The 13225-nt window shown below is 40.1% G+C and overlaps 1 protein-coding gene across 1 annotated transcript in view; it reads right to left on the bottom strand.

The window, feature by feature from the left end:
• NT5C1B (5'-nucleotidase, cytosolic IB) overlaps nt 1-13225 on the bottom strand; it is a 75959-nt gene that overhangs the window by 21901 nt on the left and 40833 nt on the right. The window contains exon 8 of the mRNA XM_036750122.1: nt 4890-5019. Within this exon, the coding sequence (XP_036606017.1) occupies nt 4890-5019 (130 nt within the window). The remainder of the gene's footprint in view (nt 1-4889; nt 5020-13225) is intronic.

Genomic DNA, 13225 nt, shown 5'->3' with positions numbered 1-13225 from the left:
TAGTCAGCTTCATGGGTAGAGTGGGGCTCCAATAATTATGAAAAGGGCTTAAAGGACTTGCCCAGGACCACAGGGCTGCCAGTGTGTGTGGGTGCCTTTGACCTGGGGATCTTAGTTCCTCAGGTGGAGTGTTTGTTCTGGCCACTCTGCCTGCACCTGTCTGCTGACTCCCAGCGCCACTCCAGGCACTCATTATAATCTAGAAAACCTCCTGAGTGTCTCTTTGATGGACTGCCTTGAGAAATGCAGAACCAGGCAGCTTTAGAGCTGAAGAACCTCCTGCTGCCTTCTCTCTTTCCCTGCATTTCCCTGTTAGTGAAAAAAATTTCTGTCCCTAGTATATTCTCAAGCCCAAGGAGGTTAGGACTTGTCGAGGTCAGACAGATAGGGAGCTGCAGATCCAGTTTTTGAAACCAGATATTCTAATTCCCATTCAATGACTTTTCACTAGTCATCTTTGTTACAGCTTCTTCCCCACCTTCCCCTGGGAGATGATCCAGTCATCAGTTTCCTGGCTGTTCACCACTCACACCTGTCTCATTCACTGACCCAGTGCCTCTTCTCCAGCTGGGCACTGGCCTAGGATACTCTTGCTTTTCATCTTCACCTCTGGGCTTCCCTGGCTTTCTCCAGGTCTCAGCTACAGTTTCATCTCATGCCAAACCCCATGACCCTAATGCCTTCCTCTGAGATGATCCTCTAGCTTGCTTGTATATCATGTTTGTATGTTGTCTCCCCCGTTAGACTATAAGCTCCTTAGAGAACACAGACTGTTTTGTTTTGTTTTGTTTTTGCTTTTCTTTGTATTTCCAGCACTTACCGGAATGCCTGGCAAGACAAAATTGACCCCACAGAACCCTAGAATTTGATTGTTAGGGAACTGTAGTCACTATCTATTCCAACTAATACTGGAAAGAAATGCCCTGCAATACATGCCAGCTGTTCAGAATCTACTTGAAGACCTGAAGAAAGGAACACCACCTCATCAGAAAGCACATTCCAATTCTGGACAGTTTCCACTATTAAGAAGTTGTTTCTTCCCAGAGGCAGCTGGTGGCCCAGTGGTTAGAACACTGGGCCTGGAGTCTGGAAGACCTGAGTTCAGATGTGGCCTCAGACACTTCCTAGTTGGGTGACCCTGCGCAAATCACTGGACCTATGACTGCCTCATTTCCTCAAATTTAAGATGGGATAAAAATAGTACCCATCTCCCAATGGTGTTGTAAGGATTGAATTAGAGAATATTTATTAAAAACCTCTTAGCACAGTACCCGGCACATAGTCAGCGTTTAAATGCTTCTTCTCTTCCCTCCCCCTTTCCTGCTGCTCCCCACTGCATGTTCTCAATGTATCTCTTTGCAGCATTTATTGGACCTGCCTCGCTTCCCAATGACTGAGCTCAGGAAACCATGAAGCATCAAACTTTTTCTTCCTGAATCCTTTTGGCATGAAATTCACTATTGACCATTAGAGTGTTTCAGTCCATTAAAGGTGGGAACACAGACACACACATATAGATGCACACAGAAACATTCACACATACAGACACAGAGAGACACACCTATACGCATGTAGACATAGATACACAGACACAAATACATACACAGACACATGTAAACACAGACATACAGATATATACATATAGGTATGCTGAGACACATACATACAGACACATGCAGAAACACTCATATACACAGACACACAGACATACATAGACACACAAATATACACACAGATGCAGATAAATACACACATACATAGATACTCACACACATGCAGATAGACATGGACACACACACACACACACAGAAACATACACGGACACTTATTGTCAGTTCCCTTAGGTGATGTGTTGCTTGCCAGTCCATTTAAACTTCATGCACTGATGAAACTCTTTCTAGCAAGGACCTCCCAAAATAAGTAAAGTTGGATTTTTTTTACATCAGTGAGAAACCAATCTGTGTGACTCTCAATGTCAATACAAGCCATCCCATACAAAAAGGTTCCCTGCTGTTGTGGAAAGGGCAAAGGCCTGATGTCTGTTCAAGGACTGGCTCTCCCACCTGTAAGTTGTGTGGCCTGGGAATGACTAGTGAGCCAATCTGAGCTTTCTTCTTATGAAGAATAGAAATAATTTGTGACTTACATTCCTTTAGTAGCTGTCATGAGGTCACATTATTCAGTGGATGTGAAAGTGCTTTGTAACCTGAAAAAGGATTCTCCGCATTTGCAGCCCCAAACACTAGCACCATCCTGGGCTACATTAACCAACTGAACATCTCATGTTCTTTACTCTCATCAACAGAGTCAGCGTGGTTCTCTCTCTTTTGTCTCCAAAGCACCTAGCAATGGGCCTTGCTCACAGCAAGTTTATTGGATGTTCTTTATTCAGTAACTGTCGAATTGATTCCTGCACCAGGACTGTGTTCCTGGTATGCCCTCAGAAGGGAACACTTGTGGTTGGCTATCTGTCCAGGGACGTGCATTATAGAGCACATGTGGCCAGTGTACATGCAGGGCTGGAGCACCATGCATCTCTGACCCTGCCAGTATTCTTGGATCATGTTCTTGCTCTTGCGTATCACATCTCTGCTGATTACCTTTGCTGGTCTCTAGCTGTGTGGGGTACTTGCTGAGTTGCTTCTTGCTGCATCTGATGGTCTTCAGCCAAGTCAGTCCATCTGCTGCTTTCTGCTACCACCTGCTGGTAAACCTCTCCCACACCGGAAGGACTGAAGCTCTTTTAGTCCACATAACCTAAAGCCATTACAGTTTGTACCCAGCCAAGGAGTCAGCACATGCATGCTAAAGCTCTTTTGATAATTTTTCTTTCAATGATCCTGGGCATCCCTGGACCCAACCAGCTATCTGACCTGGGGTTAGCAAATAACTTTAATTCTTGTATAGTCCCTGGCTCTCAGCCTGCATCCTCTCAAATCCTTTTGGACACTTTACTCAAGAAAACCACCAAGGAGCCATGATTGTCTAAGGTGATGAGGCTGCTCTCAGTTCCTCACTATGTACACACACCCTTGGAATAGCTTGGATCCTGGGGGTAAGAACAAAAGGGCAAAGTGAATCTGGCAGGGCTGTATGTATAGAACCTTCATTGCAAAATCCTTATTTTATTATGTATCACTTCCAGCAGCATCTTCCTGTATCAGGGAATGCTTCCTAATAATTAAAGCTATACAAATGTAGGAAGCACTTCTTCTGCACATAGAAGATTCTCTGTCCTGGAGGAATGACCATTTGTCTGGTGTGTTGTAGAGGAAGGGCTTGTACTGGCCTGAGTTAGACTCTTCCAGTCTGTCTCCATCACTTCTCTTGTTCTTCCAGTGGGACTTTGGCTGACTACTTGCAGTCTTATGGGAGGATCATGACAAACTACGTAGAATTCGTTGACTGTTGTGACCAGAATTATGGGACACTGGACCCCATGCCCTATGAAGATCCACTGGAGAAACCCTAGTGTTTTCTCTAGAGGAGGTGCAGGGGAAGGAGATATTCAAACTGTCTTCAAGTATCTGAAGGGCTGTCAGGTAGAAGATATTGCAGAGCACTTACTCTGCTTGGCTTCAAAGGGAGAGATGAGGAGGAAGGAGTAGAAGCTTCACAAAGGTCAATTTGGTCTTTTGGCATAAGGAAACACTTCCTAACAGTGAAGGCTGTGCCGAAGGTGAACTGATCTGTCTCCATAGGGAGTGGACTCTCATCGCCAGAGGTCTACAAGCAAAGTCTGGAGAAGTACTCAGTGGGGATGTTGCAGAGGGGCTTTCTACTCAGGAGTGAGAGTCAGCAAATGGCCTTGGGGATCCCTTCCCACACTATGGTTCATGAGTCTGCAATTTTGATTGGGCACGAATTACTTGCAGAGAAGACAAGAGATTTTTTGGGGGGGGGTGTTTTTTTTTCCTTTGTATCAAAGCAAGCAAATGGTTGAGTGACTTATACTCAATTTTTGCCAATAGGCTGAGTCAAAAAGAGGGCATTAATATTATTCCCTAGTCCCTGCCTAAAGCAGAAAGAAAGACATCAAGGTCATTTCCTTGATTCTTCAAAGCATTATTTAAACTCAATGATGACACTTTTCAGTGGAATTTAATTAATAGAATGTCCCATCTAAAATAAGGGTATGGGACTCGGGGTGTGTGTGTGTGTGTGTGTGTCTGTGTCTGTGTGTGTCTGTGTGTGTGTGTATGTGTGTGTGTGTGTGTGTCTGTGTGTGTGTGTGTGTGTGTCTGTGTGTATGGGGGGTGGTTTAGAAGACAAAAGGAGCTAAAGAGAAGGAGAAAGGAAATACAGGTTTAGTAGTGTTTCTTTCACTAGGTGTTCCCTAGGGGAGGCTGGATGACTATTGGTCAGTCATACTTTAGAAGAGATTTGAATTTTAGGTAGGGGTTGGGCTAGATGATATTTGAGGTCACTTCCAACTCTGAGATTCTAAAATTCTAGTTGCTAAGGGTGGGAAAAAAGAGGTGAACGTAGTTAAATATTTAACAAGTTTAACATGTTTTACTGGTGAATAAATTGTTTGATCATAGAAAGAATGCTTCTTGATTGACAGTTCCTTGATGTCAAGTTCAGAAGTTTAAAACAAAACAAAACAAAACAGAAAACAGAAATATATTGCAGGACCTGGGATTAAGACCTTGAAATTCACACTTGACAGCTTAAGTCCAGAGCTTTGGGCCAAGCCTTGTTGCTGCAGTTGGAAACCCACATGGCGGCTCTTGTTCTGACATTTGCAAATAAACACTTGCCGTGCAGCCCGTGTGTCCGCATCAAAGGGGCTGCATTCAGTCAGGTCACAGGCAGCAGAGTCCCCCAGCCCCCCCGGCCTGGGCCACAGACACATCCTCCACGTGGTGTTTATTTGACTTACTTACCATGGTGATTGATGCTGTTTATGAGCCTCACCCCCACTTGGGCATGGTTATTAGTCATCAGCACAATATCAAACAAGTCCTGTTCACTGGGATAAAGACTACGCAGTCTGGCATTGACATTCTGCAGGGCCTGTAGGTTACAAACATCAAGGTGTATATGTCAGCCTGGTAGGCCCAGAGATCAGCCACTGACAAGGAAGGGGAACAGCAGGCCCATCTACCTGGCCAAACCTGCTTCTTGGGCTCCTTGGCTACCTCTTTTAGTCAAAAAAAAATCACAAACAGGTGGGAAACATTTGCTTTTGTGGGGGAGTAGGTGTCAGGGAATGGGCCTGTGACTGCCCTAGTATAAATAAATCCCAGGTGAGAAAATCCCTTCCCTCCAATGATGTTGTCTGGAGGTACTGAGAGGCACTGAGCCAGAATGGGTCAGAGATGAGATGTCCTCTGGGGCAGGTAGCTGTGGTACAGTGGGGAAAAAATCCACTGGACTGAGAGGTAGATGGGCTGTGGTCCCAGCTCTATCACTAAAAACTATCCCCAGGATCTTAGGCAAGGAACTTCCAGAGTGAATGGGGGGTCACCCAGAGAGCCCTGGGCATGGGGTCACAGCAGGCCTGGACTTCAATCTTGACTCTCTAGCACACATGAGTTACAGAATTATACCTCAAAAGTGCTTTCCTCCAGCTGGCATGTGAACAATAGCCCCCTTCATGATATACTTGACAAGGGCTCATCTCACGCCTGCCCAAAGAATTCCTGGGTAGCAAAGCCTTCTGAGATAGACAATCCCTTTCCCTTTGGGGCAGCTCTAACTGTAGGCTTGATGTAAAACCTAAAATGGCCTCTGCACAACGACTCTCTGTGGCTAAGTTTTGCCTTCTAGGGCCAAGTGGAAACAAGTCTAAAGTGTCTTCAGGCTTCCCAATAATTTGACACAGCTATTATGTCTTTCCTAAGTTTACCTATGTCTACAGGCTAAATATCCCCAGTTCATTCAGCATGTCCTAATACTGAACAATATTTAAAGCCTTTATAGTTGCTAGGTGATACAGTGGATGGAAGGGCCAGACCTGAAGCTGATGAAGAGAGTTCAAATCCTGACATTGAATAACAGTTCTACCCTGGCTAGTCACTTCATTTCACTGAGCCTGTTTTCTTATATACATACATACATACATATATTTATATAAAATGAGGATAGTAACAGCACTTACTTCACAGGGTGATTGTGAGGATCAAATGAGATGATACATACAAAGCATTTTGCAAACCTTAAAGCCCTCTATATAGTAATCATCATCCCCATTATCATCACCACCATCATGAACGTTATCATTGTAATTGTCATCATCACTACAACCAGCATCATCATTCTCATCATCACCACCACCACCACCACCATCATCATCATCATCCTCTTAGTTTTCAGATGAGTCTCTCTCCAGCAACTTCTGCCCACCTATATACTTGTGAAATTTGCTGTTTCTGTCTCTATTAAAGTGAGTCTTACTCTGTTTGGCCCATTGTTCTCTTCTGTCAAAATCTTTCTGGATCCAGCTCAATCATCTGATTAACTAGCTACTCATTCTTCCTTTGAGCCATCTGCCAATTAGATGACCATGCCATCTCTCCCAAGGCAAAGATAAGAATGTCAGACATGCCAGAGGCCATTGCTGCTTCTTGCCACATTTTGCTGGGGGCCTCCTTTCACATAACTACCCACACATCAATGCCTAGGCTGGCTATCAGGCTATGTGTTTGACAATGAAGGGAATGGGTCTGCTCATGCAGTTCTGAGTTTACCAGACTGTGCTGTTAGGTGGCACCCATCTTTTTATCTGATCCAGAGGAGCAGAATGAGAGACGTTAGCTTTGCAAAAACCCAGGTAAACAATATTGCTTACTTACTAATTTATACAGTAACCTTATAATCTGTCATAGCCTGCTATTGATGAAGACATGATAGATTTTTGTGATCACTTCTTCCTTTTTGAAACCTACAGTAACCATCTTTTTTTTTCCTTTTAAATTTATTTTTAGTTTACAACATTCAGTTACAGAAGTTTTTGCATTCCAAATTTTCTCCCACTTCCTCTCCTCCCCCCTCCCCACCCAAGATGGCATGTAATCTGATAAAGGTTCTACATGTACCTTCACATTAAACATATTTTCACAATAGTTAAGTTGTAAAGAACAATTATAACCAATGAAATGAACCGTAAGAAAGAAGAAGCAAACAAGAAAATAAAATAAAAAGAGAGCAAATAGTTTGCTTCCATCTGCATTCAGACTCCGTAATTCATTCTCTGGATGTGCATAGCTTTTTCCATCATGAGTCTTTTGGAGTTGTCTTAGAACTTTGCAATGCTGAGAGGAGCTAAATCTATTAGTTAGTTATCACAGATACAATGTGCCTGTAATTGTGTACAGTGTTCTCCTGGTTCTGCTCCCCTCACTCATCATCAGTTCATATACGTCTTTCCAGGTTATTATGAAATCTATCTGGTCCCCATTTCTTAAAGCACAATAGTATTCCATTACATTCATATACCACAACTTCTTTAGCCATTCCCCAATTAATGGGCATCTCCCTGATTACCAATTCTTTGCCACGACAAAAAGAGCCGCTATAAATATTTTTGTACATATGGGTCCTTTTCCCATTTGTATTATCTCTTTAGGATACAGCCCTAGAAGTGGCATTGCTGGATCAAAGGGTATGCACATCTTCATAGCCCTTTGGGCATAGTTTCAAATTGCTCTCCAGAATGGGTGGATCAGTTCACAGCTCCACCAACAATACAATAGTGTTCCAGTTTTCCCACATCTTCTCCACCATTTATCATTTTCCTGTTTTGTCATGTTAGCCAATGTGACAGGTGAGATGTGGTACCTAAGAGTTGTTTTTATTTGCATTTCTCTAATCAGTAGTGATTTAGAGCATTTTTTTTCATGTTACTATAGATGCCTTTAATTTTGTCCTCTGAAAATTGCCTGTTCATTTCATTCGACCATTTGTCATTTGGGGTATGACTTGTATTCTTATAAATTTGACTCAGTTCCCTGTATATTGTAGAGATGAAGCCTTTATCAGAGACACTGGTTGTAAAAATTCTTTCCCAACTTTCTTCTTCCCTCCTAATCTTGGTTGCATTGGCTTTGTTTGTACAAAACATTTTCAATTTAATGTAATCAAAGTTATTTATTTTGCATTTCATAACACTCTCTATCTCTTGTTTGGTCACAAATTTTTCCCTTCTCCATAAATCTGACAGGTAAACTATTCCTTGCTCTCCCAAGTTGCTTATAGTGTCAGCTTTCTAAATTGTGAATCGATTTTGACTCGGTATACAGTGTAAGATATTGGTCTCTGCCCAGTTTCTGCCATAGTATTTGCTACTTTTCCCAGCAGTTTTTGTGAAATAGTGAGTTCTTATCCCAGAAGTTGGATTCTTTGGGTTTATCAAAGAGTAGATAATTTTAGTCATTGACTACTGTATCTTGTGTACCTAACCTATTCCACTGATCTACCACTCTATTTCTTAGCCAGTACCAGGTAGTTTTGATGATTGCTGCTTTAATACAGGTTAATATCTGGTATTGCTAGGCCACCTTCCCTAGCATTTCTTTTCATTAATTCCCTTAATATTCTGGACCTTTAGTTCTTCCAGATGAATTTTGTTACTATTTTATCTAGCTCTACAAAGTAATTTTTTGGTAGTTTATTGGTATGAAACTAAATAAATAGATTAATTTAGGTAAAATTGTCATTTTTATTATATTAGCTCAGCCTAATCATGAGCAAATCATGTTTTTCCAATCACTTAGATCTGACTTTATTTGTATGAAGTGTTTTGTAATTGTGTTCATATAGTCCCTGGGTTTGTTTTGGCAGGTAGGCTCCCACATATTTTATAGTGTCTGCACTGGAACTTTTCTTTTTATCTCTTGCTGTTGGGCTTTGTCAGTAATATATATGAATGCCGAGGATTTATGTGGGTTTATTTTATATCCTACAACTTTGCTAATTAATAAATAATTTCAAGTAGTTCTTTTAGTTGATTCTCTAGAATTCTCTAAGTAAATCATCATATCATCTGCAAAGAGTGATAACTGTTTCTTCTTTGCCTCTTCTAATTCCTTCAATTTCTTTTTCTTCTTTTATTGCTATAGCTAGCATTTCTAGTACTAAATTGAATAATGGGGGTGATAATGGAGATCCTTGTTTCACCCCTGATCTTATTGGTAAAGCATCTAGCTTATCGCCATTACATATAATGCTTGCTGAGGGTTTTAGGTAGATGCTACTTATCATCTTAAAGAAGACTCTACTTATTCCTATGCTTTCTAGTGTTTTAATATGAATGGGTTTTGTATTTTGTCAAAAGCTTTTTCTGCATCTATTGAGGTAATCGTATGGCTTCTGTTAGTTTTGTTGTTGATATGATCAATTATGCTGATAGTTTTCCTAATATTGAATCAGCCTTGCATTCCTGGAATAAATTCTACCTGGTCATACTTTATTATTCTCATGATCAGTTGTGGTAATCTTTTTGCTAATATTTTATTTAAAATTTTTGCATCTTTATTCATTAGGGAAATTTGTCTATAATTTTCTCTGTTTTGACTCTTCCTGGTTTGGGTATTAGTACCATATTTGTTTCATAAAACTAATTTGGTAGGACCCCTTCTTCACCTATTTTCCCAAATAGTCTATAAAGTATGGGGATTAGTTGTTCTTTAAATATTTGATAGAATTCACATGTGAAACCATCTGGCCCTGGAGATTTTTTTCCTAGGGAGTTCATTGATGGCTTGCTCAATTTCTTTTTCTGATATGGAGTTATTTAAGTATTTTACTTCCTCTCCTGTTAATCTGGGCAGTTTATGGGCAAGGATGTCCATTATCACCCTTATTATTCAATTTAGTACTAGAAATGCTAGCTTTAGGAATAAAAGAAGAAAAAGAAATTAAAGGAATTAGAAGTGGCAAAGAAGAAACTAAGTAATCACTCTTTGCAGATATTCATCCATTTCACTAAGATTGTCAAATTTATGGGCATAAAATTGGGCAAAATAATTCCTAATTATTGTTTTAATTTTCTCTTCATTGGAGGTGAATTCATCCTTTTCATTTTTTGATACTGATAATTTGGTTTTATTCTTTCTTTTTTTAATCAAATTGATCAAAGGTTTATCAATTTTATTGTTTTTTCATAAAACCAACTCTTAGTTTTATTTATTAGTTCAGTAGTTTTCTTGATTTCAATTTTATTACTCTCTCCTTTGATTTTCAGTATTTCTAATTCGGTATTTAATCTAGGATTCTCAATTTGTCCTTTTTCTAGCTTTTTCGGTTGCATTCCCAATTCATTAATCTCCTTTTTATCTATTTTATTCATGTAAGCATTCAGATATATAAAACTTCCCTTAAGAACCACTTTCACTGCATCCCATAAATTTTGGTATGTTGTCTCATTATTGTCATTCTCTTGAATGATGTTATTGATTATTTCTATGATTTGGTTTCTGACCCACTCATTATGTAGGATTATATCATTTAGTTTCCAATTAATTTTTAGTCTATCTTTCAATGGTCCTTTATTACAAATAATTTTTATTACATCATGCTCTGAAAAGGATGCATTGACTATTTCTGCCTTTCTACACTGGATTGTGAGTTTTTTATGCCCTAGTACATGGTTAGTTGTTGTGTATGTGTCATGTATCACTGAGAAAAAAGGTATTTTCCTTTTTATCCCCATTACTTTTCTCCAGAAGTCTATGATATCTACCTTTTCTTTTTTTTTCTTTTTTTTGGAACAATTTTATATAATATTTTTAGTTTTCAGCCTTGATTTTCACAGGAGTTTGAATTACAAATTTTCTCCCCATTTCTACCCTCCTCTCACTCCAAGATGGCATATATTCTGATTGCCCCATTCCCCAGTCAACCCTCCCTTCTGTCACCCCACTCCCCCCCAATCCCTTTTCCCTTACTTTCTTGTAGGGCAAGATAGATTTCTATGCCCCATTAACTGTATATTTTATTTCTTAGTTGCATGGAAAAACTTTTTTTTTGAACACCTGCTTTTAAAACTTTGAGTTCCAAATTCTCTCCCCTCTTCCTTCCCCACCCACCCTCCCCAAGAAGGCAAGCACTTCAACATAGGCCACATGTGTATCATTATGTAAAACCCTTCCACAATACTCAGGTTGTGAAAGACTAACTATATTTTGCTCCTTCCTGTCCTATCCCCCTTTATTCAGTTTTCTCCCTTGACCCTGTCCCTTTTCAAAAGTGTTTGTTTTTGATTACTTCCTCTCCCATCTGCCCTCCCTTCTATCATCCCCCATTTATTATCTCCTTCCTCATTCTTTCCTGTGGGGTAAGATACCCAACTGAGTGTGCATGTTACTTCCTCCTCAGGTCAATTTCCATGAGAGCAAGATTGACTCATTCGCCCTCACCTGCTCCCTCTTCCCTTCCTACAGAACTGCTTTTTCTTGCCACTGTTATGCAAGATAATTTACCCCATTCTATCTCTCCCTTTCTTCCTCTCTCAATATACTCCTCTCTCATCCCTTAATTTGATTTTATTTTTTTAGATATCATCCCTTCATATTCAACTTACCCTGTGCCCTCTGTCCATATATATATGTATATGTATGTATATTCCCTTCAGCTACCCTAATACTGAGGTCTCAGTAATTATACACATCATCTTTCCATGTAGGAATGTAAACAAAACAGTTCAACTTTAGTAAGTCCCTTATGATTTCTCTTTCTTGTTTACCTTTTCATGCTTCTCTTGATTCTTGTGTTTGAAAGTCAAATTTTCTATTCAACTCTGGTCTTTTCACTGAGAAAACTTGAAAGTCCTCTATTTTATTGAAAAATCCATATTTTGCCTTGGAGCATGATACTCAGTTTTGCTGGGTAAGTGATTCTTTGTTTTAATTTTAGCTCCATTGACCTCCAGAATATCATATTCCAAGCCCTCCGATCCCTTAATATAGAAGGTGCTAGATCTTGTGTTATCCTGATTGTGTTTCCACAATACTCAAATTGTTTTTTTTTTCTGGCTGCTTGCAATATTTTCTCCTTGATCTGGGAGCTCTGGAATTTGGTAACAATGTTCCTAAAAGTTTTCTCTTTGGGATCATTTTCATGGAGGCAATTGGTGAATTCTTTCAATTTCTATTTTACCCTTTGGCTCTAGAATATCAGGGCAATTCTCCTTGATAATTTCTTGAAAGATGATATCTAGGCTGTTTTTTTGATCATGGCTTTCAGGTAGTCCAATAATTTTTAAATTATCTCTCCTGGATCTATTTTCCAGGTCAGTGGTTTTTCCAATGAGACATTTCACATTGTCTTCCGTTTTTTTCATTCCTTTGGTTCTGTTTTATAATATCTTGATTTCTCATAAAGTCACTAGCTTCCACTTGCTCCAATCTAATTTTTAAGGTAGTATTTTCTTCAGTGGTCTTTTGGACCTCCTTTTCCATTTGGCTAATTCTGCCTTTCAAGGCATTCTTCTCCTCATTGGCTTTTTGGAGCTCTTTTATCATTTGAGTTAGTCTGTTTTTTAAGATGTTATTTTCTTCAGTATTTTTGGGTCTCCTTTAGCAAGTCATTGTCTTGTTTTTCATGGTTTCCCCACATCACTCTCATTTCTCTTCCCAATTTTTCCTCTACTTCTCTAACTTGCTTTTTCAAATCCTTTTTGAACTCTTCCATGGCCTGAGACCAGTTCATGTTTTTCTTGGAGGCTTTTGATGTAGGCTCTTTGATTTTGTTGACTTTTCCTGGATGTATGTTTTGGTCTTCTTTGTTACCAAAGAAAGATTCCAAAGTCTGAGTCTGAATCTGAGTCCATTTTTGCTGCCTGGCCATGTTCCCAGCCAACTACTTGACCCTTGAGTTTTTCGTCGGGGTATGACTGCTTATAGAGTAGAGAGTACTTTGTCCCAAGCTTGAGGGGCTACACTGTTGTTTACAGAGCTATTTCTACACAGCAAACTCTGCAACCCTAGTGCTCCTCTTCCCCCAAGAACCGCCAAGCTGGACGCGACTCAGATCTGAGCAGGCTCTGCACTGCTGCTCTGATCTGCCACTTAATTCCTCCCACCAGGTGGGCCTGGGGCTGGAAGCAACTGGAGCTGTAGTTCAGTAGCTGTACCACCTCTGTTGCCCCCAGGGCAGTGGCCAAAATGCGAACTCCTTTTACTCTGTCCCCAGTTTTTTTCCCACTAACCTTCTCTGTCGTCTTTGGTGTTTTTGGATTGAGAAGTCTGGTAACTGCCACAGCTCACTGATTCAGGGCACT

Source organism: Trichosurus vulpecula, chromosome 3 (genome assembly GCF_011100635.1).
Source record: "Trichosurus vulpecula isolate mTriVul1 chromosome 3, mTriVul1.pri, whole genome shotgun sequence".
Taxonomy (NCBI): Eukaryota; Metazoa; Chordata; class Mammalia; order Diprotodontia; family Phalangeridae; genus Trichosurus; species Trichosurus vulpecula.
The sequence above is the reverse complement of the archived record's forward strand: the minus strand, read 5'-3'. Positions and strand labels throughout refer to the sequence as shown.